This window comes from Neospora caninum, chromosome Ib (genome assembly GCF_000208865.1).
Source record: "Neospora caninum Liverpool complete genome, chromosome Ib".
Classification (NCBI taxonomy): domain Eukaryota; phylum Apicomplexa; class Conoidasida; order Eucoccidiorida; family Sarcocystidae; genus Neospora; species Neospora caninum.
The window spans coordinates 606,905-633,371 of record NC_018386.1 but is presented as its reverse complement, the minus strand read 5'-3'; the positions used below and the strand labels follow the sequence as shown (position 1 = coordinate 633,371).

The window sequence follows — 26,467 nt, the reverse complement described above, 5'->3', positions numbered from 1 at the left end:
CAAAGTCTCGAACTCGCCTTCTTCTTCTTCTCAAAGTCTCGAACTCGCCTTCTTCTTCTCTGTATCTCATTACGCTCTTCTCTGTTTCTCTTTGCGTCCGTTCCTCTTCCTCTTTCCCTCTTGCTCCCTTGGCCTTCCTCTCTTTTTCGTCCTTCACCTGTCCATTTTCACCGGCTCAGAAAGCAGAGATCGCGGGTGCCCGGCGCCAGGCGGTTCAAGCGTCACCAGTGTCTCTCGAGCTCGGCGGACTGGGCGTCGCCTTCCCCCCCCCTAAACCCTAAACCCCCCCCCCCCCGCTTTCCTCGTTTGCTTTTTGGTTTCCTTTCGTTTGTAGGAGAGAACACCACCTCTCTTCCGCAGACACACACACTCACACCCAGCCGTGGGAAGTGCGCATCTTTTCGCCAGACCCTCGCTGCGGGATCTCAGGGACTCGATGCGCAGAGTCGCCGTGCGTCCTGGCTTCTCTTCACTCTCGGTCCTCTGCGCAGGCGATCGTCCTTCCGTTTCTGAAGCTCGTCTCGAGAGTCTCTCTCACGCGGCGGTTCTTCGCGGTGTGCCGCGCCTTCCTTTTGTGCTCTTCTTCCTTTCCTCGTCTCGCCTGCGGTGCCCGTCTCTCCCCCCTGGACCCTTTCACTGCGGTCTCTTCTTTCTCCAGGTCTTTCACCGCGGACGGTCTCTTCTCTCGCGGCGAAACCGAGCATGGAGGCCGTCTGTGCGGTTCACGAGCTGTTTAGCAGCTGCCGCGCCGCAGCCTCGCCTCGGGTGTCTGTGCATGCAGTCGAAGCGCTCGTGAAGCATCACCTGCTTCAGACGGCCGCTCTCGACGAACAGGAACTCGAGTCCGTTGTGAGACAAGCCTTCCCGGATGCAGACCCCCGCGGAAAGATCGATTTCCTCAGCTTCTGGAAAGGTGAGAAAGAAGAGAAAAAGGAGGGAAAACGTGGCCGCACGAAAACAAACGGCCGCGTCAGTTTCAAGCGGTCTATCTTCTTGAGATCGTGGAGATGTCCTTTTTCCCGTTTCCCAGTGAACATCAGAAGAAAAGAAAGGCAGGGGCAACGCAAACGGCACAAATCGTATCACACCCGTTCGTGTCTTCTCTCTTTTGCCCTCCCCTGTGGTTTTGCCGGCGACACCTATCGCCGCTCGCTTGACATTCTCTCGACTTTTTATTGCATGCAGCTCGCCTACTCCCGGGGGGTTTCCCCGCCTCGTTTGTTTCCCCTTTCGAGTCCCCTAAGGCCTCTGGCGCGCGCGGCGCGGGACATCTTCGCTTAGCCTCTCCCTCCGTGTCTCTTTTTCCACTGCATCCTTTCCCTCCGTGTCTCTTTCAACCGAGGAAATTTGCGCGCTTCCTGCCGATATGTGTCTCGCCGTTTCTCAGGCATGGAGGCTCTCTTGGCCTCGCTAGGCATGCAAGACGCGACGGTGGCGGAGGACCGACACCTGCAGGGGTTGCAGTTCTTCCGGGACCGCGTCCTCACCGTGGCGCAAACGCGCGCGCGGGGTCAGGGCGCGGCGCGCGAGGCGAAGTCTCGGGCCGGAGACAGGAGGCGGGCGGAGTCTCTAGCGCCTGTGAGCGCCGTCGTGCTGACCAAGCAGGAGATCGTGGAAGTTGTGCGAGAGACAGGAAGCCGTCTCAGTCGGTTTCCACACGAGAGAAGAAAGGAAAACCCGGACTTCAATCGCGATGAAATCGGCCAGGAAACAGAGCCATTCTGGGACCAAGTGTACGCGGATGCGTCGCGCGTCGACGACGGCGCCGGCGTCTCCATCGGCGACCTCTCGGCCATGGTGTTCGATTTCCTCCATGCGTATTTGAACAGCCGACACGAGAGGAGAGGAGACGAGATAGAGAGCGAAGCAGAAAGTGAGAGAGACAGACGGCGCCAGCGGAACCCTCAGCAGGGGGAAGAAGAGTGGAGACAAGACGCAGGCAGTGGGGCCGCGACACCCTCGGGGCTCACGTCGGGCAGACGAGACGAGAGAGATCGAGAAGAACAGAAAGCTGAAGACCAACAAGAGGCTGACGAAGAAGAACAGGGCGATGAGGAACATGACCAAGAAGAACATGATGATGAGGAACGTGACGATGCAGAAGAAGGAAAGGGAGGCGTGGGACGGACAGGGAGAGAGGCCATCAGCGGCGTCATGCAGTCGCGCTATGCAAACCGCCACAGGCGAGTGCACACAGAAATCAGCGAGGGTGAAGAAGAGCCAGCTGGTGAATACGACCAGTCTGGCGAATACGAGACTGACAATCAAGGCGGAGAGAGGTTCGGGTTCTTTTTCCAGTCGCCGCCCCTGCTACCGCGCAGCGACTCTGCGTCTGCTTTTTCCTTGAGGGAAGGGAAAGTGAGAAGTGAAGATGGCTCCCATTTTTCTCGGGCGAGAAACGTGTGGGAACGCAGCTCTTCCATTCCCTCTATTGTGATCCATTCTCGGCCGCGGTCTGCGCCTGTTCACTTGTTGGAAATGGAGGCGAATGGAGGTGAGTCTCGTGCGTCTCATGAATCGTACGTTTCCTCGTCTTCTGTTCCCCCGTCTTCTCCTTCGCTGTCTTCCTCACCTTATTCACCTGCATCTCCTGCCTCATATTCCTCGGCTCCCGCTGCCGCCTCGCGTTCTGAGTACTCTTCTGTCTCCTCCCCCTGCGCGACCTCTCACGCGTGTTCTCCCTGTTCTGCCGTTTCCTCTTCTTCCTCTTCTTCTTCCTCCTCTTCCTCCTCCTCTTCCTCCTCTTCTTACTCTTTTTTAGGGCGAAGATGCTCTGCTCGGCGAGACTGGGGTCACAATTGCATCGCGACGTTTTCCCCCCGCTCTCAGCCGGGGAACGGAGACGGCCGAGGACGGGAGGCAGATGAAGAGATGGCATATATCCCGGAAACGGAAGAGTTTCGCTCGCCCACGTTTGGTAGAGAGGAGTACCTGAGGGGAGAGATCGCGCGAGGAAGGGCCAGGCGAATGCCTGCAGCGACCGAGCTGACGTGCAAAGGGGCCGACTCCGCAGGTTCAGGAGACAGCGAAGAGGCCGGCGTCGGGCGGCAGGTGGAGTCGGATCCGGACAGGGGAGACACGGACCCGCAAAGGGAAGCAAAGCCTGCTTCTCGCAGACGCGCGGCGCGCTCTCTGCTGACCTCACGCGATCCAAACTTTCTCGGTGAACCTCCCTGGGACGAGGCACCAGGTGAACAGGAAGAGGACGAGGCAGGCGAAGGTGAGGGAGAAGAGCGAGAAGAAGACGAAGACGAAGGTGGAGAAGAAAGAGTGGACGAGGGAGAGGAAGAGAGAGAAGAAGAGGAAGAAAGAGTGGACGAGGGAGAGGAAGAGAGAGAAGAAGAGGAAGAAAGAGTGGATGAGGGAGAGGAAGAGAGAGCGGAAGAGAGAGAGGAAGAGGGAGAAGGACAAGACATAGAGAGGCAAGTACAAGATGAAGGAGACAGAGATATGCAGGAGGACGAAGGGGAAGAAGCCAGCGACAGAGAGGGCGGCGACAACGGCGGCACCATCGCATATGGGCCTTCGTGTTTTCGTCAGCACTTCGAGGAGAGTGCAGACGAGAGTGGAGGGGAAACGGAAGGTAACTCCTGGCGAGCCTTTGGTAAGCATTTGACTGTTTTCATACGTGGAAAACCAAGTTCGTTTTCAAGCGGGGGGCGTTCATTCGATGTATTCCTGCGCCCTTCCCTTTCGTCACTTTTCCTGTTTCTGGCCTCCCCTCCGGCGCGTTCCGGTCTTCGCGTCTTCCCTTCGTCCCTCGTTCTGCCTTCCTCTAGCTTTCTTCTCTCGCCAGGTGTGTACCGGCGCGCGGTTTCTCCTGCCCCCAGGGCTCTCGATCTAGCTGCCGCCTTTCCGCTCGACTCGCCCACTGGATACGTCACACGCACTGGAGAGGATAGGCAGAGCTCTTCACGCGTGCGTCCCCAGGAGAGTCCGTTCCTGCCTTTCATGTCCTGGAAATGTCCGGCGACCTCTTCCCTCGCTCTCGCCGCGCTCTCTCCGGTTGTGTGTTTACTTCTCCTCCTTCTGTCTCGTTTTTCCCCTCCTCTTTCTATTTGTTGTTTTCCCTCCCTTCCCACCTTCTGGGGTCCGCTCCACTGTATGTCTCTGTTTTCCCTCCCCGGTTTCTCTGCAGCCGCTCGCCTCGACGCAGCGCTCCGCCGGTTGCAGGAGACTTGCGCGGTGCCTCGCGTGGGGGCTACACGGGCGGAGCGCGCTTCTCAGTTGAGGAAATCGCAGCGATGCGTCGCCGAGGCTCTCGACGCCTTCGAGGGACTGGAAAGGCAGGCTGTCCAAAACGAAGAGGTACGGTCGGAAAAGAGAAAACCCGCCAAAAACCGAGAGCGAAAGAGAGGCAGATAGAGAAAGAGATCGACAAAGGAGATAGAGAGAGGCAAGGAAATAGAGAGAGATACAGAGACACAGGCGGTCATGACAGTCAGAGAGAAATTCGGAGGCAGACAGCGAGGTGGAGAGATGGAGATCTACAAAGAACGGAGGAAGTGCCGAGACACAGAGGGAGAAACCGCCAGACAGGAGAAAGGAAGCGCCGAGACAGGTCCGGTGTCTGCCTGCAGGAACTTCGCATGGTGGAGAGAAGTACCAGTCGGTTGCGGCGAGAGAAGTTTCAGCTGCTGGAGCGCCTCCAGCGCCTCGAGACGAAAGTCGAGGACCTCCCGGAGGTCGGCATGCGAGTTTCCGCTCCGGCGTTGCTCCCTGATCACAGAAAAACGCGGACAGTAGCACGGAAAACGCTACCTTGTTTTAGCCATTTATATGCATATATATATATATATATATGCATATGTATGTATACATATATGTTACAGAAAGAGAGTCTACAGACACCTAGGAAAGGTACGCAGTCTGTCTGTGCTCGACGCTGCGAAGCCCGTGGCATGGAAACGAGTTTGGTTTCGCGTTTTGTCTTTGGTGTTTCACATGCCGGAGTCGAGATCGCACACCTGCAGACACGGCCGCAGCTGCAACTTGATATTCTCGGTCCCTGTCCACATGCGGCAGCCCGACGTGAAGAAGAAAAAACGCCGCCAGACACGAGAGGAAGGTGTTGGAGGCCTCCCGTGTTCTGTCGACTCGCCTCGCAATCGCCTCTTTCCGTTTTGTTTGTGATTTCTTCGTCGCAGGATGGAACAGAACTCGAGAACCTCCGAGCACGGCTTCTGTTCTTTCAAGACCAGACGGAAATGCAGAAGCGACAGCTTCGTGGTGCGTACTCAGCACTCGTTTACATGCCTCCCGTTTACCGCGAGTTTTTCTTTCGTGGTGCCGTGGCAGGTTTGGCCCCTTCTCGCTTTTCTGTCGCCATCATGTCCTCTCTGCTTCCCCGGCTTTCTCCTCCCTTCTCCGTCCCTCCTTCTCTCGCGCCTCTTCACTGGCGTCGACTTTTTTTTCGCGTTTTTCTCTTCCCGTTCTCGTCCCTTTTCAGGGACGTCCCGCAAATGCGCGCAGCCAAGCAGGTCTATGTCGCCGCATACGCGCGTGAAATTGTCTCCTGCTGCCATGCGCCAAGATGTGCTGGATCTTTCGTTGGCTGCTGCATTGAAGCCAGACTAGAGGCGTCCGTGCACGCGTTCCCTCAGTCTGTTCTCCTTCCCATATCCGTTCTCGTGCCGTTGAAACGCCCCAGCGGATGCGGAGCGCTTCGGCTCTCCAAACGCGCACGCATCTAGCTTCTCGTTTTCGTTCCCACGTCGTTTCCAACAGTGACAGTCTCCGTTCTTCCCCGTGTGTGTGTGGATGTGTTCCTTCCGCTTTCTGATTTTTCTTGTCTCAAAACACGGTCAAACTGCCGGTGCGGAGAGGGGCGTCGGCGCTCCGCGGGTCGTGCGGTTCTCGCGTTTCGTCCTGGCTCTCTTCCCCTGAAGACCGAAACTCTGTTTTCGTCTGAATAACGAGCATCTTGCCTTTCCCGAGCGCACGGGGAGTCTCCGTCGAATTTTCTCCGCTTTTTGCTGCAGACAAAGAAGACCTCCTTCGAAAAACGACGGAAGAGAGAGACAGCCTCCAAGAGGAAACCGCTTCGCTGGTAAGGCGAAACAGGCACAGGCACGAAAACTTCGTCTTCCTCCATGGGTGCAAACGACGTGGTTTGCCTGCTCGTTGGATGAACTTCGCGCACGCAAACATGCGCTTATATACCCGTAAAAGTATGTATGTATACGCATAAAAGTATATATAGACCCATAAATATATATATATATGTATATATATATATATATCCATAAATGTATATATCTACCCATAAATGTATGTATGTATACGCATGAAGTACATCTAGACCCATATATATATATATATGTACAGTGACCGGTAAAGATGCAGGCGTCGAATCGGGAGGCACGTGTTTCGTGGGTGACAGATTTATGTTGATGCATGCTGTCGACTTTCACCTAATGACGATTGTATGCGACTTGTCAATCGAGAAATGTCCGTTTCTATATACATATATGCATGCGCATGTATCGGATATACATATAACATATATATTCGTGTCTGTATCCAGCAAGGTTAAGGTCGTGGGTTTGTGTCCCTTGCACGATGCATGGACGTTTCCTTTTGCCTCTTTGCGGCTTCGTTGTCAGCAAAGATGGTGTACGAAGAAAGTCGAGGAGATAACTCGCGACACGCAACTGCGCCTCCAGCAGCGCGAGGAGGAACTCCGGACGCTCCAAGGTACCAGTTTGTATCTTTTCTGTCTCTCTGCTTTTGCATCTTTCTTTCCTTCTTCTTTTCTTGTCCCTCTCTCCCTCTTTTTCCCTGTTCTATGGTTTACCTTTCCGTGGTGTCGGTATCTCTACCGCGTTCTCTCTCTCTCTTTCGGTCTTTTTTCTGTGTCTTCTCGGCGCCTCGTCTCTCCGCCCTGCGTGGTCTTCCTCTCAGCCCTTCTCTCTTCTTCCTTGTGTCCCTCCCGAGGTCTTTCCCCGGTTTTCTCATCCTTCCTGCGTTCTATCGGCGTTTCTCAGGCGAGAAGGCCGCCCTAGAGGAGGAGCTCCGCAGCGCAGCCGAGCGGCAACGACTCTCCCAGGCAGTGACAGCGGCGGCGGAGACTCCCGCGACGGACATGCGAAGAATCTCCGATGCTTCCCAGGACGGAGACAGCGCGAGGGCCTTGCGGGCGCGGCTGCGAGAGCTCCAAGACTTACGCGATTGTGTGGAACTGGAAGTGGAAGCGAAGGACGCACTCATTCACCGGCTGCAGAGACAAACTGAGGAGTCCCAACAGAAGGTGAGAAACACCGCAAAGAGGGAAGAAGAGAGAGGAAGAGAGAACAACGTGGACAGGGGTACGCGTGGCGTTCCGTTGCTGGACGAGGTCGGAGAGCGTGGTTTTTGTAGGATTTTTTTATGGTTGACCGCGACGGCACGATCGAGCAGCCTCGGACGATGAGCAACGGGGCCTCGGGGTTCACGAAACGTTGACAGAGAGATCAACACGGAGGAGAAACGAAGCCTTCAATTGCGACTGGGGTGCAGTCGACAACCCCAAAACTTGATACCAGAGTTGCGACAGAGAGATCTCGGATGCAGCGTCTGTTTGTCTGGGTCCGTCGCGCGTGTCGCTCGGTTTTGAATCCGCGCCTCTCTCCCGAGGCGTCGGTTTCTCTCCAGTTTCCTTGCCTCTTTCTCGCCGTCGCGCCTCCGTCTGCCTCCGAATTTTCTGTTCAAACACACGCTGTGTTTTCGTCAGATTCTTGAGCTCGACGTCAAGCTGCGTCAGGCCTCCGGGCTGGTGCTTCAGCTGCGGCGCGTGCGCGACGACCTCTTGAAGGCGCACGAGAAGTGGCGAGCAGAGGCAACGCGCGACCGCGAAAAGTTGGTGAAAGTTTTCCAAGTCGCGGCGTCTCCCCCTTCGAGCACGGGCCGCAGAGAGGGTTCTGCCTCGCCACAAAACGCTCGCAGTCCCACTTCGCTGACCGACGCCGTGATTTCCAGTGCAGAAGAGCGCATGACGCTGCTTCAAAAGGACCAAGAAATCCACAGACTCCGCGACACCCTGGCCTCAGCTCAGGGGCACATTCGACAACTCGAGCAATTCATCGACGGCATGTACGAACTCATCCACATTTACATTCTCAAACATATTTTATATATTCATATTGGTGCATGCATGCATTTGCGTGTGTGCGGAACGTTCTGCATCTGGCCTTCGGTTTGTCGCGATGCGCTGTGGGGATTGATTCAGAAAACTGGGAGGTCCGTTGACTGTGTGTGTAGTCGACGCGCTTGATTTGCGTTCTGTCTTTCCTCGGCAAGCGGCGTCTTCCCCGCGCAAACTTTGCTTTGAAGACAGCATTGCGCTGATCGAGTCAACGTGTTTGCATTTCTGGGTAGGCGTGCAGCCGTGCAAGCAGACAGCCTGCGTGTATATACGACGATTCAGATCTGCATATCTCCTCAGGTCTTTGCCCGTGTCGATGGGGAGGTCACGAGGCTTCTTTCGTGCGTCTTCTCCCACTCTTCCCTCTGGGCTTTGGTGCAGGCGACGCGAGCGCCAAGCGGCCCATCCAGCGTCGAAACTCGCAGTTGGACCCGACTTTTCGCTTGGTCGGAGAGCAGGCTCTCCTGTCTCTCTCGCCTCCTCTCTCAGCTCCGACCTGTCTCTCAACAGTCGGCAAACTCCGTCTCGTGCTAGGCGGGACGCAGCGCATGCGCGACGAGGGGGGGCGAGGGAAAAGCCGGAGAACGGAGACAGAGACTCCCCGGACGCGAGGCCTGCGAGCTTGCGGGACGAACTCGCGCAGGGGCCTGCAAACCGAGAGTGGCAGTGTCGCGAGGAACGGAGAGACGAAGAGAGAGAAGACGAATGCGCAGACAACGGGCGACGAGGGGTCGAGGACGGCCGTTGCCGGAGACGGGTCGGCGCGGAGGGCACACCCAGTGAGCGAGGGCGGTGCGTGGAGACAGTCGGCGAAGGCGACGCGAAGCGAGAAGCGAATGACGGGAGCGAGGCAAGGAGTTCTCGAGAGACGCCGGCTTCCTCGGGCTCCCTTCCAGAAGCAGAGAGCAAAATCTATGCTTTCAAGGTGAGGAACGAATATCCGACTTCAAGCAGAAGACAACGGAGACCGCCCGGCGCGTCTGTAGATTCTACAGCCACTGCGTCCCAATATATACCTCTCTTTGCACTCTGCTCCTCTCTGCATATCTTTTCTCTCTGTATACATATATATATATATATATATAATTATGAGTGAGCGTGGATGCATATGTCGGAAACGTCGGTGGCACGTAGGCGTGCAATGCTATCTGTCTCTGCATGGTTGCATGCAGATTAAGTGTGATTCGAAAGGAAGATCAGCATACTGGTGGGTCATCGGCAGAGATGCAGTGGCAGGTGCACGCCGTCCGTCTGTGGCAAAATGGGGATCGGGCTGAATTTCGGGTAGCTTCCTATCCATGTAGGATTTTCCTAGTGCAGCTAGGGATCCCTCCTGGCAATTTTAGGCCTTCCGGGGGGAGACGCTCTGAGGAGAGGCGGTTGCGGCCTATTCTCGCGCCTGTCCATGTGGGGCGTCTGTGTCTCTGGGCCTCTCGGTCGTCTTCTTTTGTCTTCGCTGCTCAGTCGTGCGACGACGAACTCGGCGACGCTCAACAGCCCAGCGTTTCGTCCAGCAGCACTGCGACTTCTCGATCGCTTCTGTTTTCTGTGGAGAAATTTGGAACGGTCGGCGAGTCTTCTCTGCCGTCTCCACCCGGCGAGGAGCCCCGCTTTGCGGGTCCTTCTGGCGCGCTGGACGAGGAGACACGCCCGACGGCGGCGACGCGGCAGCGTCCAACTGGCGAGCCCCGCCGCCTCAGCATAGACACCTGTATCAGAAATCTGTCCGAACAAGTGGAAGAGACGGAGGCCCGAGACAAGACAAGACTCGAGGCAAAGCAGAGGAACGGAGAAGAAGGCTCAGGAGAAGAAGACGACGCAGGAGAAGGAGAAGGTGGAGGAGATGGGAGAGGAGAGAAGGAAGAGATAAACGGAGAGGAGAAAGAAGGCATGATGGACGCCAGCACTTTGAAAGAAGATGCACTGACCGTGCCTTCGGCTTCACAGAGCCTTACACATGAGACGCTCCGGGCGCTAGAACAGGAGGAAGGCGAAGAGGAGTTCGAGAAGCGAAAAAAACGGAAATCGAGGCCTAGAAGAGAAGGATGGGACCTCTCGCAATCCGGCTCCAACTCCAGCTACAGTAAGTCTTCATCCGCTTACCTCTTGCAAGGCACACACACGCCTACATCCATCTATATATTTTCATACCTGCATGGCTGCGGACATGTATGCGTCTATGTGTGCACATACGCTAGTCTACATGGAGGGGAACGAGGTAGTCAAATCAGTGCAAAGAAATAGATCCTTTCTTACAGGTATGCATGCAGATATGCATCCGCGTATATATATATATATATATATGTCTTTTGAGAGGGACACTCGTCTCCACATCAGAGGATTTGCGTACGGTATATGTATACAGAATCGACGTGTATCAGTCTACATGCTGGTCTTCCGTCTGTGCGACGAGCTTCACCGCATTTTCCCGCTGGATCGCGTGGGGCAATCAGTTTCCGTGTCTTTGTGTGTGCAGCGTCGTTCCTTGTGGACGTGAGCGTTGCTGGGTCTGGAGATGAAGATTCGGCCTCGCTGCGCCACCGCGCGACGTAAGTCCCCTTCGCTTTCCTGCCGAGCAACAGTCACGAAAGCAAGAAAAGAAGGAAAGGGTCACCGCATCCAACTGGGTTTTTCGCCTGCGTTTCCTCTGGTGTTGTTTTCCATCGTTTTTCTTCGTCTTTGCTTTGCGTCCAGCCCGTCGTCGCCGGCCGTCTCTCGCCGTTCCCAATGGACTCACGGGAGCTGTCACACGCCGCGTCACCGAGAGAAGGCAAGGCGAAGAGAGAAGAAAGTGATTCGTTCACGCGAAGCCGTTGGCGAACCGGACTCCGCATCGACAGGAAGACTGCCGCACGCACGCGAAGGGAGCAGAAAGGCCAGCGTGGTGTCCCAAACCTCCAACGTCTCAGGGAAAGACGAACCAGGGGCTCGCGGCGAAGCGCGAGGGAAGGATGTGCCGTTCCTCGCAGCGAGGCTGAGGCGCAAACTGACAGTGGAAAAGCGAGAAAAGGAGAGGCGAGCGGCAGACGGGGAAGACGAGGGCTCCAGTCCACGGCGCCTGAGCAAAGCACGGCGGCCAGAGGAACTGTCTTTGGACTCCAGTGCTCGGTTGGGCTTAGCCGGGAAAGACGGAATGCGACCAGAGCGACGCGAGAAAGAGCAAGCATTTAGTCCAAAGGCGGGACAGGGAGAGGCCGAAGAAAGACATCGGCGACTGAGGAGTGCAGCAGCGGAGGAAGCAAGCAAAAAGCGGCGCGAAGCAGGCGAGCGCCTGAAGAAGGCGGGCGACCCTGAAGACGACAAAATCTCGATGCGATCGATGCCGTCCGAGTGGAGAACCGAGCGCCTTGACAGCAACCGGTCGAGCATGAAGAGTTTCGAGTTTGTCAGTTTTCACTCGCGTCTCTCTTTTCCCAGTCTCCCTGGCCTCGGGACGAGGGCTCCTCCTTTCGCCGCTGGCGCGGCGCGACCGCCTCATCTGTCTTCCGCGTCGACGGTCTCGGGCACGTCTAGCGGGCGGGGCGAGCGACGAACCCTCGCGCTCCCTCGGTCGCTCGCTTCTCCGTCTTCATTCCACGGTACAAATGCAGAAAACAGCCAAGAACGAGAGCATGCGTCCGCGCTTTCCCGGCAAGACAACTCGCTCGTGCCTGGCAAACCCGCAGATTTCTTCCTCGACTCTCCACGAGCGAACTCCGCAACCCTCCGACTCTCCCCCGTCGACTCTCGATCCCTGTCCGGCGACTTTTTAGGTCGGCCTTCTTCCGCTTCAGAGGTTGCTTTCGGGGATACACAACTCTCTTTCGGGGCTGGCCGAGGAGCCTCCGCGTCGCTTGCCACGGCGCCTGGCCCTCCTCACTCTGCGACTTCTTCTACCTCCGTCGCGTCTTCCTCTCCGCCGCTTTCCCCACCTGCAACCAAGACGACTGCACACTACTTGGCCGAGACCAGGGACGGCGCGGGCGCGTTGCCTGCGGTTTCGGAGCCTGGAGGTCCGCGGGATTCTTCTCGCGCCTGGCCGTCTCCGTTGCGCGCCAAGTCTCGGCAGGAGCTGTCGTCGAAGGCCGCTGCTCGGTCCGAAACGGAGCCTTGGGGAAAAGGCGGGATTCCGATTTCCTCGGCGCCGCAAACGAGCAGCACGTTGGAAGAGGAAGAAGGCGAAGACAGAGAAGCACTGGCAGCACGAGAGACCAGCTTCACTCTGTATTCTCCTTCGAACTCCGCAGAGGAGCGGCTGTCTCCGTCGCCTTCCTCTCCGGCTTTGGCGAATCTCGACGGTGACCATCCCACGCCGCAGCACGAGCGAGGCGACAGGCACGGGGCGAGAACGCGCTCAAGAGGCGTCGACTCCGAGGAGGAACAAAGTGTTGCCGCCTCGCCTGCTTTCGCGTCGGGTCGTCGGAACCTCTCGTTGAAGAGACAGACCCGAGACAAGAAAGATTTGCGGTCGCCTGGCCAACCGAGGGTTTTACAGCCGCTGGTCCCTGTCGGACTGGTGCGGCGTCCGGCGTCGTCTTCGAGTCGCGCCGCGTCTCTCAAAACGCGGAAGATGAAGAGAGAAACGGGAAACGAAGAGCGAAAGGAAAACGTGACTGCCGACCTTTCGGCGGAAAATACATCCCCATCGAGCTCCGCCAGTGTGTCGTTCTCGCTGTCTGCATCTCTCCGCGCTCTGTCCTCTGCGTTTGGGGCCTCACCTGTGGCCGACGTTGAGTCCCCTGAGGGAACAGGTGACGCCAAGGCGAAGACGGAAGTTCCTGGCCGTGGAAAGCGCGCAGTTCTCAGAAACGAGGCAAGGGAGACTGTCGACGGCACGCAGGGACAGAAGCGAGAAATAGGAAAGCTGCGGTCGAACAGTTCACTTGTGACTGCAGAGAAAGGCGACGCGAGTGTGGCTGGGAATCCCGGAAGCGAGGAGAAGGCCAGGCGCCTCGTCGGGCTGTTTTCCAGGCAGGGTGCAGGCGGTGAGAAGACGTCTTCCGCGAGTTTTGGAGAAGAAATGGAAAAGCGGAGAGAAGACGCTGACGACGAAGCTCGAGACGAGCAGGAAAGGCGAAGGGGGCCTCGCTCGTCGGTTGGGGCGTCTGCCTTCGCGCTCCTCTCTTCTGAGCTGCAGAGACAGGACACGGAGGAGAAAGAGAGGAAAGAGAAGGAGCACGGCAGAACGCAGGCAGGAGAGGGAAGGTCTGGGAGGCGCGGGAGTTTGTCCCGAGCCCAAGACGCGGGAGTTCGGAGTTCTCAGGGAAGCGAGGCACGAAACGCACAGACACAAAAGGCGGGAGACCACGAAGCACAGCGCAGACTCCGGCGCACAGTTTCGTCTCTGTCGTCTTTGTCTAACCCTGAGATTGCGGCTCGGACGTTAGCGAGAGGCCACAGGCTGTTCCTCGGCAGAGCAGAAGAACGAGAGGAAGGCAGGAAAACAGGTGAAGACGACCGCGAAGGAGAGGGGACTGCGAGCGGCAAGAGTGCGCGTTCGCCGGCACGAGAGAGAGAGGATCGGCAACGACCGGAGTTTTTCTCGAAGCGGAGCAGTTCCCAAGACGAAGGAGGGCCCTCAGTCGCGGTGTCGCGCACCCTGACAATGACACGCGCGGCAAATCCTCGGGCGCGGCCGACGAGGGAACCCTCTGAGCGCAAGTCGGATGGCGCGGCGGAAGGAAAACACCGAGAAAACTCAACGCGCAAGCGTTCGTCTGCCTCTTCGTCAACGCGTCACTCCTCGTTTGCCTCGTCGCTTCCTTCTTCTCTCTACTCGTCCTTGTGGGGGAATCTTGGAGAAGGGACCGACGTGAAGGAAAAGGTCACTGAACGCGTGGCGGCGCTGGAGGGCGGCGCATTTGAAGCTGGCAAGAGCAGCTTTTTCTTCGCGGAAACAACTGCGGAGAAGCGTGCCGACTCGTCCACGGCAAAAACACGTCAGGCGCACGCGTCCCTACCTGTCTCTTCTTCTCTTCCTCTCAGGCGTCTTGCCCTCGACAAAGAAGAGAACCTTTTCTCGCCCTCCACTGCCGCGCCGTCCTGAGCTCAGAGGGACCGCGAAGGCCAGGCGAAAGCAGCAGAGGGACAGCGCATGCATCTGCCTATCTGACTGGACAAGAAGGCATACATGGCGACGAAGGCGGAAAGGCGCTGGGAAACAAATCCAGGGTGCACAGGCAGGCAACTCTCGAACTCCATTCCAGATAAAAAGAAAAGAAGCAACGCCAAGCTCTCAAGGAACGCACTTGGTCCTTTGGCCGTCTCAGACAAGGCCTCGCCCCTCCACATTTATGCTTACATTGGCGTGCATCTGGCTATCTATCTATATGCATATGCATATATATATATATATATATATATATATATATAAATATGCATCTATATACATAGGTTGGCGCATTTGTACGTGTAAGTACGTGATGGGTACAAACATGGTGTGCCTGTAAGTGTGCACGCCTTCCAGTGTGAGGGCGCACGCGCGTGAGAAAAGGGTGCGACGTTTCAAGAGGTCCGTTCAACGAGTCTCGAAAACAGCTCACTTCCGCGACTGAGAACGCCGCTTGTATACGCTGATGTACTGTTCGGTCCACATACATGTATGCATATATATGTATATATGCGTGTGTATAAATATACATCTGTGGCGATGGCGAGGCAAGATCTGAGAGAACGCTTTTCTGGAAAGGGAGGCAACGTGTGTTGCGTCAGCAGGTTCAGAATTTTCAGGGAGGCGTATGCGGCGATTTTCTTTGGAGAAGCGGGTCCTCACGAGATGGGGCGCCAAGAACAGGCACGTCAGCCTCAACAGGTGTCCCCGCAAGTCAATGCACATGTATGCTTGCATGCATAAAGGTTCATATCCAAACCTGCGTCGATGTATGCACGCGTATGTGTATGGAATCTATTTGCGTGATTATGCATATGCGCCTGTATATGTTTGCATGTGGATATATGTGTTTATATGCATCTAGACGTATAGATGTGTGCAGAGGTTTCTTCCGGAGTAGAGTTTGGGGGCTTTCGTAACCTGGGACGAGGCACAGGAATTTGTGCACGGGACGCGCTTGCATGAGGCATCGGAGACGTGCACCGCTTGTTCCTTTCCACGACCCGCGGTCGAGTCTCTCTCTGCAGGCTCCAGTGCGTGCTGTGCAGGCTGTGTGCCTCGATCCGGACCTGCCGATGTTTAGGGAGGAGGGTGCGTGAAAGGCGTCCCTCCCTTTTTTATGCAGCGAACTTTGTCCGTGGCTTCAGATCGAACTGTCGCGAGTTCTCGAGAGAACGGACGCTGCGTTTTTCGCGGCGCCTCAGGGCCGAGAACGGCCAGAAGGGTTCGACAGAGAGGGCATCTTTTGCATTCTGTGCTTCTCGCTCACCTGCGCAGCTTTGTCCTCCAGACGTGTGTGCGCCACGCCCGCACCCGAGGGCGACGGCGGCACAGCTCGCCGGTAGTTTCCCACAAGGCGGCTCCCCGTTTTGTGTGCCGAGTGTCTCCCTCGCTTAAAACCCACGAGCGAGAACCTTCCGGAAACCCCAGTTGCTTTGTCGGCACACGCCGACACCGCGGAAAAGGAAAAGGGAGGGGTGTCTGCCGTAACACGACACGCGAGGGCCACCGGTCGCGTCGGTCACTAAAATCTGCAGGTCCGCGTGGAGGGAGGCTGCGAGAGTTGAGAGAAACAGATGGACAGCTAGATAGGCAGGCAGTGTTTAAGATTGGGGGATGCTTGCGCCCCCACCGAGATCTACGAAGGCGGCGACGCAACAGAGAGATGCGCATGCGCCTGTGTCTGTATCGCGTGTTTCCTTGGAATGTTGAAGGACGCATGTGTGGCGATTTGCGCACGCGAGAGAGTGGGTGCATGTGACCCGGCAGCACCCCTCGTGAAGGGCGAGAACGGGCGGCGGGCAAAGGCGCCAAAAAGACACCGCAAGCGATCGCCCGGACATTTCCAGCAGCACACACGATGGAAGGGAGCAGAAATAAAGACGGCCGCGAGGGAGAGAGAAGAGTACGGCGCTGGTTTTTCAGTCCAAAGATCTTTTTATTTCCAACGGGGCATCTCTCTGACAGGGGGAGTCACCGAGAACTCACGGCAGTTCCTTAGCCGCTGCGGGCCGTCTCGGTGGTGCCTGCATTTTGAACATTTCCCACACTTCCCTCCTAGGGAAAGAACCCTTTCCAAGCCCCGCAGTGCACAAAGATCAATACTGCGAATAGACTCGCAGGCCGCACGCAAATCTCCATTTCGGTGCGCACGTCTGTGCAAATGCACACAGCTATGAACATGTGCCATTGAGCCTGGACATCGAACAGCAGAAATCATTTGCTATCCACGAACGTCCTTGCCTGGGACAGCTTGGATGAGGAGAGGAACGAGGGAGACGCGTGAACGAAGCAGACGTTTTCACAGCGGTGTCGACAAAAACAAAAGGCGGAACGGCGCCGGCGCAACAGACACCTGGAGGACAGTCACGAGTCCGGTGGAAGAACGGCGAAGCGCCTAAAGCGTCGAACCGAAATCCTACAGCTGCAGCGATTGCTGTTGCCAGTCGAACGTCCTCCCGGTGAGGGAGAGAACGCGGCGCAGAGCTCGAAGCGTGGCCGGCACTGCAAAGAGAAAGAATGACAAAACGGATCAGCGATGGCGCGACGGCGCTCGACAGAACAACGGCAGAAGACCAGTCGGCAATGAGGAAAACGGCATGTCTTGTCCTGTGAAGAATCTTACCGTAGGCCTGGAAGCAGTGCCTTTCGTCGCCAAGGACATCGGCCTCTTTGTCTTTGATGAACTCGAGGACGCGACGGACGAGCGCAGAGGGATCGTTGACCTCTACACACTTCTCGACGTAAAGGCCTTCGCGTCGTTCAGCGGGGCGACTTCCCTCCTGAGCAGACGCATGCGCTTTCTCTCGCGAAGCGTCCGAAAGCTGCTCGGGAGTTTCGCGTGCGCCGTTGCTGTCCTCTTCTGGAGCCTGCGGCATTTCGCGGGGCTTCCCGCGGGATGCTTCTGTCGGAGAAACGAAAATGCGCTGGTAGTCCACTTGGGCATTCCAGTCCTCGCACGTGTGGGAACGCAAACGCACTTTGCCCTGAGAGACACGGACGCAAATGCAGTCCGAGTGGCGCAAGAACACGGAAATAGATCTACAACTGCTGTCGGCTCTCGTCTTACCTCAATCGCCAACCGCTGGTTCGCCGTCGAAAAATAAACTTCCCAGTACGACGTCCGCGCCGCTGCCCTACAGCAAATATAAGTAAACACATACCCACAGATGCATTCATATATATATACATATGCATATACGTATACTAACATATACTTATCTATGTATATACATATATACTTGTATATACCTAGATAGTTATGGATAGACATTTGCGTACACCTAGGTAACCATGGGTGACCGTTTCCTCGGATTTCCTTTTCTCGCTCCTCACGTCTGTGCCTGCGAGCTGTAGAACCCCCCCCTACATCGTTTATTCCCTACCAGCAGCTTTCGGCATTGCTGTGTCTCAAGGACATGGCCGCTGTCAGTTTGTAGATTTTCCCTCCGCCCTGTTGGACATAGGCAACCGCCGCGGCCGACTGAGGCGGGGCGTAGGCGTCCGTTTCACTGGGCAGAGCTGGCCCGTCCGAGGGTTCCGCTGTCTCCTCGCTCGCGTTCTTCTCCGTTTCCGGCAAAATGCGCGCATACACTGCCGTCGCGTGGCGCGTGCGTACGGCGGAGCGACGGGGCTCGACTGCGTCGTCGGAATATCGCAGCTCCACATAGCGGCTGAAGGCGTCCTCGAGCGCTTTCCTGAGAAGGGGAGGAAGCACAAGTCGAAAGGCGAGGCCAACACATGGGCCGCCGTATGTGGAGACAGCCACAAGAAAACCGCGTGTGTGGCAGGAGTCGCGAGGTGCGCCGCGCACCGAAATGGAGACAGGCAAAGAGGAAAGAGAAAACGACTATGGAAGAGAACCCTACAGGGAAGCCCTCGACGTACAGAGGCCGACTGGAAACAGGACAGAGAGGAAATGCACAGCGTTCTTTTTTTTCCCTCCACCTCGTAACTCAGCTGCGAGACGACACACAAATCAAGGCTACACTGACAGACACGGAGAAGATCAATGGAGACAGGAAAAACTTCAGAGGCACCCGAAGAAGGGACAGGAGGGGACGAAGGAGCTTGGAAAACTCCGCGTTACAGGGAGGAAACCCACGAGACCGACGCGAATCTCCAGGGCAGGACACACGAAAGCGAAACGCAAGGCTTCCCCCCCCCCCCCCCCCAATGGAGCTTGTTGACTGCAACAGGAAAAAAGCTGAGAAGTTCTTACCGGTAAGGCTCAACCTCCTCCGGGAAGCAGGTCGACGGCGCAGGACGAGGAGGGAGAATGAGAGACTGGGAAAAAAAACCAAAGAACAGTTTCGACGCGGCTGCTTGCCTAGGGGATAGCGGAACATATGGTAGACTACCGGTATGTATATAGATATCTGTATACGCCTACATTGAGACACTTATATATGTAAGCCAGAATTCCCCTCACTCTCGATACGGCATTGCATGCCAAAATGCATATTATATCTCCTGTGTAGTTGCATGCACAGGTGTACAGATATATATATATATACATAAATGTATATTTATATATTTCTGCTTAGATGCATTTGATTACGCATGTGTATTGTGCTGCGGAGGACAACACGACCCCAGAGCATTGGTGCGGTTAGACATCCTTTGACTGGAAGAAGCCTCCAGGGTAATGCGTTGAAACTGCACAAGTCGTGGAACAGCCTTACGCAGGTCGAATGAGAGAGTGTGACTGCGAGCTTGGCAGGCGGGTAAAGGTACACGTTTTCACTCAGCTTGCCCTCGCGGCACATAATTCCCTGCGAAACCGAAAGGAAACAGAGCGGTCATCGCCTCTGCACGTGCAGGCGACTAGCCTCCCCGCAAATGTCTGCGTAGGAACAGGCAGCGCCAGGCGTCCAACGGGTATCTCTCTTCCCTCCGGCTGCGAGGGTTTCTTCCCGCAGACGGCAGGTGGTCTTTGGGCATGCGCACTCTGTCCAAGAATTGTCGAGACTATGGCGTTTCTGTCTGGGATGTTCCCGAGTTCTGTTTACATCAGCCAAATGCACGTTGCTACATAAAATGAAGGCTTCGAGATACCACGAGTGGGTTCTGGTCTCCGCCTGGAGAACACCTCTGCATTATCTGCGCCTCTATATACCAAAGCCTCGCAACGTGGATGCATGCGCGCATGCATAACCATCGCTGTGTAACTCGACTGTACGCCAGAGACATCGCAAGATAGATGAAGAGGTTCCGGGAGAAAAGGGAAGTAGCTGCAGGCGCAGAAATGAATCTCGACTCAGAGCGAAGAGCTGACGCAAATCGGTAGAAGGCTGACAGGCAGAAGCACGGCGAACGCGCACATGTCCACGCAGAGATGCAGGCATATAAACGCACGGATGGGCAAAGCACGGATAGGCAAGCAGATGCAGGTCACCGCACCGGTCGCAACGAGGAGCAGCGAGAGAGGAGTGGGTCGGCGGGCCAAAGGACAAGCGACGTGCTTGCGCCGGGCCGCGCACCCTACCTGGAGGAACGGCTGATCATCATCGGGGACGAAGGCAAAGAGGGCAAGCGAGTCATCATGGGCAGCTTCGCAGACTTCCTCCACGAAGTCGTAACCCATTAGTGTCTCATCGTCCGCCAGCAGTTCGCAGTCTGCAGCGAAGCAGAGGTGCGTCCTCAACAAAGAAAAAGGTGTGGAGTCGCACGAGGAAACGCGCCAGACTCCTCGTGTCGGCGAGCAGCACACGTGCACTCTTCATGGCAGTGCGTTTTCCCTCGGCATCCACTCCAGTGCTTTGCCGGCAAACGCATTTTTGTGTTTTTATATAGATGTATGTGTACATGGAAGTTGGTAGCCGTGTGCATAGGAAGCAGTGCGAAGGCAGAGAGGAAGGCAATGACGCAGAGTGCGCGTCCTCCGAAAAGCGTGCGCCTCACAGAATTGCAAACGTCTAGCATCCATGTACGCATTCAAAAACAAATGCTGACGGTATATATAACTATTTGAGTGTGTGCATGATACAAACGCTGTTGAAACAGGAGATCTGCAGTTCCTAAGCAGGACGCAGGAACTTTCGCGGGAGACGGTGGCGCATTCAGGTTCAGAATTAGGGGAGGAGACCGAGATACGCCGACGCACAGAGGGAAAAGCGAGAGTGGCCGTAGTGAAAAACGTCGAGGACGAGTTCGTCAGCGGTTGCTCGTACCTTCCACGACGCTCCGGAGTTGGTCAGGAGGGCTGTTGTTCGCAAAGAAACGAACAATACATCGATTCCTTGCCAGTGTTGCAGCGTCGCCAGAGTCGTCCTCTGTAGCCGAGCGAGGGACACCGACTCCAGAGGAGAGCCGTGAGAGCCCATTTGCGGCTTCTTCCATTCTGATTTCTATTCGAAGCTGTCCCAAGAGTCGATTAACGTTCTAGCACGAGGCACGCGCGTAAAATTTATTGGCTCTTGCAAGGGAATCTGCGGCACCGGCGCTTCCTTCTCGGAGTAGACGGCGTGGTATCCAGGTTTTCTGGATGGTTTCTGCGGAAGCATTATGTATCCATTCAGGTAGCGTGAGGTGCGCTATGTTGACGCGACAAACAGCGACAGCGAGAGAGGAGAGAACCGCTGAGAAGAGGTGTAAAGAAAACTAGGCAGCCAAGAGCAAAAGCACGGACAATGTTTCGTGCTGAGAATCCCGATCTCTTCTTGTGTGTGTGGCGAACCTATTGTACGCATGACTTAGTCTTCATGGAACAAAGGACGGGATATGCTTCTGACGGCACCGAACGAGAACCGATGAGACCCTAAAACACAAAAAGACCCAGAGTTTCTTCGCTGCAGAGAAACATGCCATTTTTAGGGGGCGGTTGGGCTTCCACTGATGGCCATCTGCTATGGAGTAGGGAACAGCCAGGGAGGCTCGAAATATAAGTATCGGCAGCCGGACACTGCTGGGGAAGCAGAACTGCGCTCGTTTGCAACTCATGAAGAAGCCGGAGCTAAAACGCGTGCAAAGAAATGCCAGGCGTCGGAGCTACAGATCTGCTTCGAACTAAAGGAATCGAAGGGTAAAAGTCGACGAAGCGAAAAAGAACTGAAGCACGGGCACTTGGAGAAAGAAACTAACCTTCAGGGTTCAGCCGTCGTAGGATTCCGTTGTCCAGCAACATGCGGAGGTCTTGGCGGGTCACACACAGCCTAATAGGCGTCTCATAAGCAGGAGGAATGGAGTGAACGTGCGCATTCCGCTGTCAAGAAAAAAAGACGGAAGTATACCTGTCTTGTGACTCCGCAGGTGACCGGTGAGAGTAATACAGCTGATGCACATCTGCTCTGACGCTCGTGAGCGTATCGCGCCCGGAGGGCGCCGAGAACGCCGCGTGGCGGGAAGAACAAAACCAACCGTCAAAATAGTTGCTTCTAAAAGAGAAATGGAAACCCGAACAAACTTGTAGTAAAAGCGGATAGTCCCTCCTGGAAAAAAGGAGGAAAGGCAGAAAGTTACAACAGGTACAGCAGACCGCCAACGGGGGGCAGCGGAGCCACGCTGTCTCTCCAGACATGTGCGAGAACAGTCTGATAGTGCTAGTGTGAAAGAGTGGCTGTCCGTCGTTTTTCGTGATTCGTCACTTTACAGAATAGGCTGTCGTGGATCCAAGATAACCAACAGTTGCTGTAGGGACACTTGCCAGTGTTTCACTTCACTCGCTCAAACGTCCTCGTAGTCGCCAGGCGGAAAGAGCCGTCGCTAGAAGGCGCCAAAGTGATTTTGCGCGAGCTTTCCAACCGGCAGCCGGTGCACCCGGAAGGCCGCCTGTTCCAAGTTGACTCGGCAGAGGTTAGTATCGACCACCGACGGGAAACAAGAGGGTTAAATACGAGGATTCGAAGAGGGAGCGAAACGAATGAACACAGTTTCTCAGACTGGAGCAATAAGATGCCCCTACTGTACCGGCCTTCCAGGACAGGGAGATGGCGTCCCGCCATTAGCAGGTGACTCAATGGATTGACAGGGACCCCCGATGACGACAGCCGAAACAAACTGGTCAACAAGCAGGTACGATAGGGAGATGGGGTGTGCCGATACAAGTTTGCCTTAACGTTGAAATTAGAAAATGGTTTGGAAGCGTTCAACAACCTCAGTTCCACATTCACATTCGGGTGGTAAGCTCCTCGAAATGCCGTTCCACACGCGTCATACCGAGGCTGGCATACCTGAAATTGTCGAATGCGACTGTACACATCCGTCCAATCGCTTGAGGGTTTCGCATGATCCAGAACGGATGGGAAAGTCAATCACTCGACCTTCTGTTAGTGTCTCAGTAGAGAAGCATACGTGCGTTCTTGAGGGCGCCTAACCCGGCCAAAACAGTCTGCGGCATCGCCCAAATTGTGGGGGCCATCTGAAAATTATACCAGCTACCGAATTGTTATAGCCTCAGGTCACGGGTGTGATAGCGAAAGAAAGTAGCTTAGCGAATCTTATTCAGTACTCAACGAGTGCCTACAGAGTGCCGCTTTTCCAAATGAATGAAAAAAATCGGATATACCCTCAGGAAGCCTACCGGCGTGGATTTGATACAACAAACTCGTCAGCAGGAGTGTTCTCTGTTGCATCACGAGCGAACGTAAAAACGGCATAGTGGGATCGAAAATCCACCCCTAGGGAACAAACATGCGAATCATGTTCGCAAGACTAAGCCTTCGGTGGGGCGACATCCTGGGATCGTGAAAAATTGATCGATCCCCTATTAGTGGCCCACGGACCTTGGTGTACTACATCAACATAGGGAGGCCAAAAGTATCGAGCAAGTCATACAGCGGCCGCAGCTCCACGCCAGAAAAGAAACCTTCAGCAGCCCCGATGGACAAGACAAAAATAGTTCAAGTGCGTCGTTGAGACCTCCCTCGGTTCATATGCGCGTCTACCCCAATGCACACGATTGGCGGAATTAACCGTCTCGAACTTGTTTCCGGTGACTTACGACACTCAAGCTCTAAACGAGTATTTCGCGACAAGCCAGTTGACGAACAGGCACATATGAGGACGCACGGCAAAATGCAGTCGAGCACCCCGAGTGGCTGTCCTGCGCAACTGGGAGTAACCCCATAGAAGGAAGCATAGACCACAGGAGGGTTCCACTTCGTTTTTCTTGTCTGTTTGAAGACTTAATATTGTCTGTGTGTGTGTGGAACTCCAAGCTGCTGAGTGGAAGTCTGCTGTATAATAATAGAATAGGGTTCGTCAGGGAGCCGCGCCAAAGCTTGCGCCCTCTGACGACAGGCTCGCTCATCCTCCATTGCAATTGCCTTTCTGCTGAGTCTGTACCTTTTGACACCCGCCAAAATGCAGGGCATCGGTTTTGCGTTTTTCTTTGGGACAGTTATGATCTGTGCATGCACATTCGTTGAAGGCGGATCACCGGGCGGCTTGGCTGCAGACTTACACTCGCCCTCTGATCCACCGGAGCCTTTCATGTGCCAAGGTACGCCTTTCCAGCAATTCCCACCTGTCAAACAGTTTAGAGGCGCCTGCATATTGTGTGCTTGTGGTCTAATGCTTCAAATCAGGTCGTGTGTTTACGTTGATAGGTAGACGACGGCCTGTAGTCAACGTGGGAGTAGGAAGCTTGAGTGCGAACACAAGACTAGACAACGCAAATGGAGATTATCCCAGCGATAATTCCTTTGCTTCTGTCCAGCTTTATCCTTGTTTCAGTGAGGTCGGTAGTTCGTCCAGCCTCTCTTCACGATCGTCACTCAGCTTGAGAATGCAGACGCGCGCTTTATGAGAAAATGAGAAATCCTGTACACGTACGGTATAGCGGGCAACAACGCTCGGTCAGCCACACTCCCTCCCTCTACAGTATATATAGTATGATTCGTCTCTGGGACAAATGGTTTCTATCATGATTTTGTTGAGATTGTCACGCACCCTGCAGGTTACAAAAATATCAGGAAAGGCAATACCAGTTCCGATGACTCTGGTGGCGGCTTTTTCAAGGAGCAGTTTTCTAGGTTTTTCTATGAACAATTAGCCGCCCATCTTCAAAGAGCAATGGACAGGGTCACAGAGGCCACCTCCTTTCCCAATTTGCATGCGGTGGCAGCGGAAATCCTGCAGAACGTGTTAAATCACACAGTCGGCTCAAACACACCCAGCAAAGGACACGCAGGTAAATATGCTTATAGATACTCGAGCGGAACGATCCCGCGCCTCTGTCGTATCTACTACCCATCCTGTCGTCGACGCAACGCTTCCGCCACCCAGAGGTTCCGTTCCAGAACAATAGGAACAAGAATCCGGAATCATCTTGTGAAAAGGGCCTGTTTTCCCTTTGGATGTCATCACATCGCAGTTGAACCTGGCGTTGTTATCCTTGTGCGCTCTGTCAGGCATGGGTAAAGCCGAAAACACCCTAGCAACGGATTCAAACTCTTCGATTGGTGCGCATCTCCATTCACGCACTGCTGCCGGGTCACCGAAGCCCGCAGTCGGCTCAGGAAAGTCCGAACGCTTGTCTACTGAGCCGGCAGCCGTGGGTACAGAGACCTCGCGCCAACTCCTCTCAGTGTGCCGAGCGTTATTTGCATCACCTGGAGAGGGCGGCGCACCATCCTTCAGAGGGAGTTCTGGACAAAAACTCGACAAGTTGTGCGAGCTTCTAAAACACAGCTGCACATGGCTTGCGGAATCTGCATCACAACCCCAGGTCCGAACAACTGAAGCAGATACCGGGGAGACTACGGCATTAAACATATTGGGAAAGGGCTTAGCCGACGAAAAGCGTGTCAAGTCATTCGAAAGTCTGCAGCCATCTGCTGTTCCCCGAGAACTCCAAGCAACTTATGCGAACGTTCTTCTGCGCCCAGCGCCTTCTGTCGGTCGCCTCAGCGGCTGGACGGCAGCCTACGATATGAGAGGCCCGCAGCCTGGCGCTGTGACTAATTTCGGGGAGTGGTATCCGATTACATATCCTTATGGTGGATCATCCTATTTGCCTTCTTACCCCGTTCCAGTAACCGCAGGCTCACCGTACTTGCCGCAATCCGGAATCGGGTTCAGACGGCTCTCCACGCGGAACACAAACGCGTCCTTTGGTTCCGAGAAACGGCAGTGAAACTTCCCAATCACATTCCACAAGGACGCGTGAAGTTTACAGTGTGGTCTGCAGTAGAGTGGCATCACCACCGCGGTGTAACTATAACCAGGGGAATGCCCCGGGTTTACCCTGCTGTCCTTTCCCATTCAATGTGTGGAGACTAGCTGAAAATCGATGAAAATAATAAACTCTCGGCGAAAGTAATTAAGAACGAGCACCCGTTCTTCTCACAACGTACCAACGGCAGGTAGCGAAACAGGTGATTATCTCGCTTACTACATTTCCGTTACGAGGGGTTTTTTACAGAAGAGGGAGCATCAGTCACTGGTGAACTGAATCCGTACTACTCGGGAGTGCTGTATGCGCAGCCCCCGAGTATCGATCGAGCAGGCGCACTCGAAAAATAGTGCTACTGCGGAAGAAACAGGTTCTGTTCCCTAGTTTCTCATTCGAACTGTAGCCGTTGACTACTGTGAGACCGGTACAATCGAAACGCGTCAGAAAGCTTACACAGCTGAACTTGTGCACGCCGGGGATCCAGTGTGTATTTACCAACGGATACATACACTTAACGTACCAGAGAAGTATGCCGACCGTGTGCACGCCAGTTGGAAAAGAAAGCTATAAGACAAACAGTTCCTCGACGACTAATTTCATTAATCCACATACTCCGCTCATAAAGTATCACGCCGGAAATTATCCCCAATAAGGATTGCCGCAAACAAAAAGCCCGTCGCTACGATCTGGACATGCTCTATGTACACCCAACTGAAAAAGATTGACTCGAAAACAAACTCGAGTGAGATCAGTCGAAAACTCGTCAGGAGGGTTCCATTTGGCAGTGGTCGTAACCTCCCCCCCCCCCCCCCCAGAGACGCGGAATAACCTCAGTTGTATCATGCCACGCTCAAAGGCCTTTCGCAAAAACCCTCAAAAAAAAAAAACCCCCCCTTTGATATATAGATGCTGCGCCGCCCTCCAAGGAAGGGCGGTTATTTTCCCCTCGCGCTGGAGAGATATATTTATATAGAGCCACTCCTAATTCGGACGGTGGTCGCGGATAACAAATATAGGGGAGACGTCAACATCCAAAATGCGATTCTCTTCCCTGCTTCTTTGCGAGGGCCGGAGTAACGGTATACGATCCTATATTCATATGCGCTGTGTCTTGGTTCCCTGCCCCGGGAGCGGGGAAGTC

At 55.0% G+C, this 26,467-nt stretch overlaps 2 protein-coding genes across 2 annotated transcripts; one reads left to right on the top strand and one right to left on the bottom strand.

Moving 5' to 3' along the window:
- Positions 1-702: 702 nt before the first annotated feature.
- On the top strand, positions 703-14,147 carry NCLIV_003070 (conserved hypothetical protein; the record flags this gene model as incomplete). The annotated part of the gene is made up of 12 exons (XM_003879806.1): positions 703-913; positions 1,388-3,604; positions 4,139-4,308; positions 5,148-5,229; positions 5,982-6,049; positions 6,606-6,696; positions 6,987-7,249; positions 7,712-8,070; positions 8,504-9,047; positions 9,587-10,205; positions 10,599-10,671; positions 10,817-14,147. The coding sequence occupies 12 exons, from the start codon at positions 703-705 to the stop codon at positions 14,145-14,147; spliced, it is 8,028 nt and encodes a 2,675-aa protein (XP_003879855.1).
- A 2,482-nt stretch (positions 14,148-16,629) lies between these two features.
- NCLIV_003060 (putative capping protein alpha-like subunit) lies at positions 16,630-20,552 on the bottom strand (the record flags this gene model as incomplete). Its single annotated transcript, XM_003879805.1, has 8 exons — positions 16,630-16,715; positions 16,837-17,197; positions 17,281-17,347; positions 17,597-17,908; positions 18,433-18,497; positions 18,896-18,985; positions 19,699-19,829; positions 20,384-20,552. 8 exons carry the CDS (start codon positions 20,550-20,552, stop codon positions 16,630-16,632), a joined length of 1,281 nt encoding a protein of 426 aa, XP_003879854.1.
- Between the last annotated feature and the right edge of the window lie 5,915 nt (positions 20,553-26,467).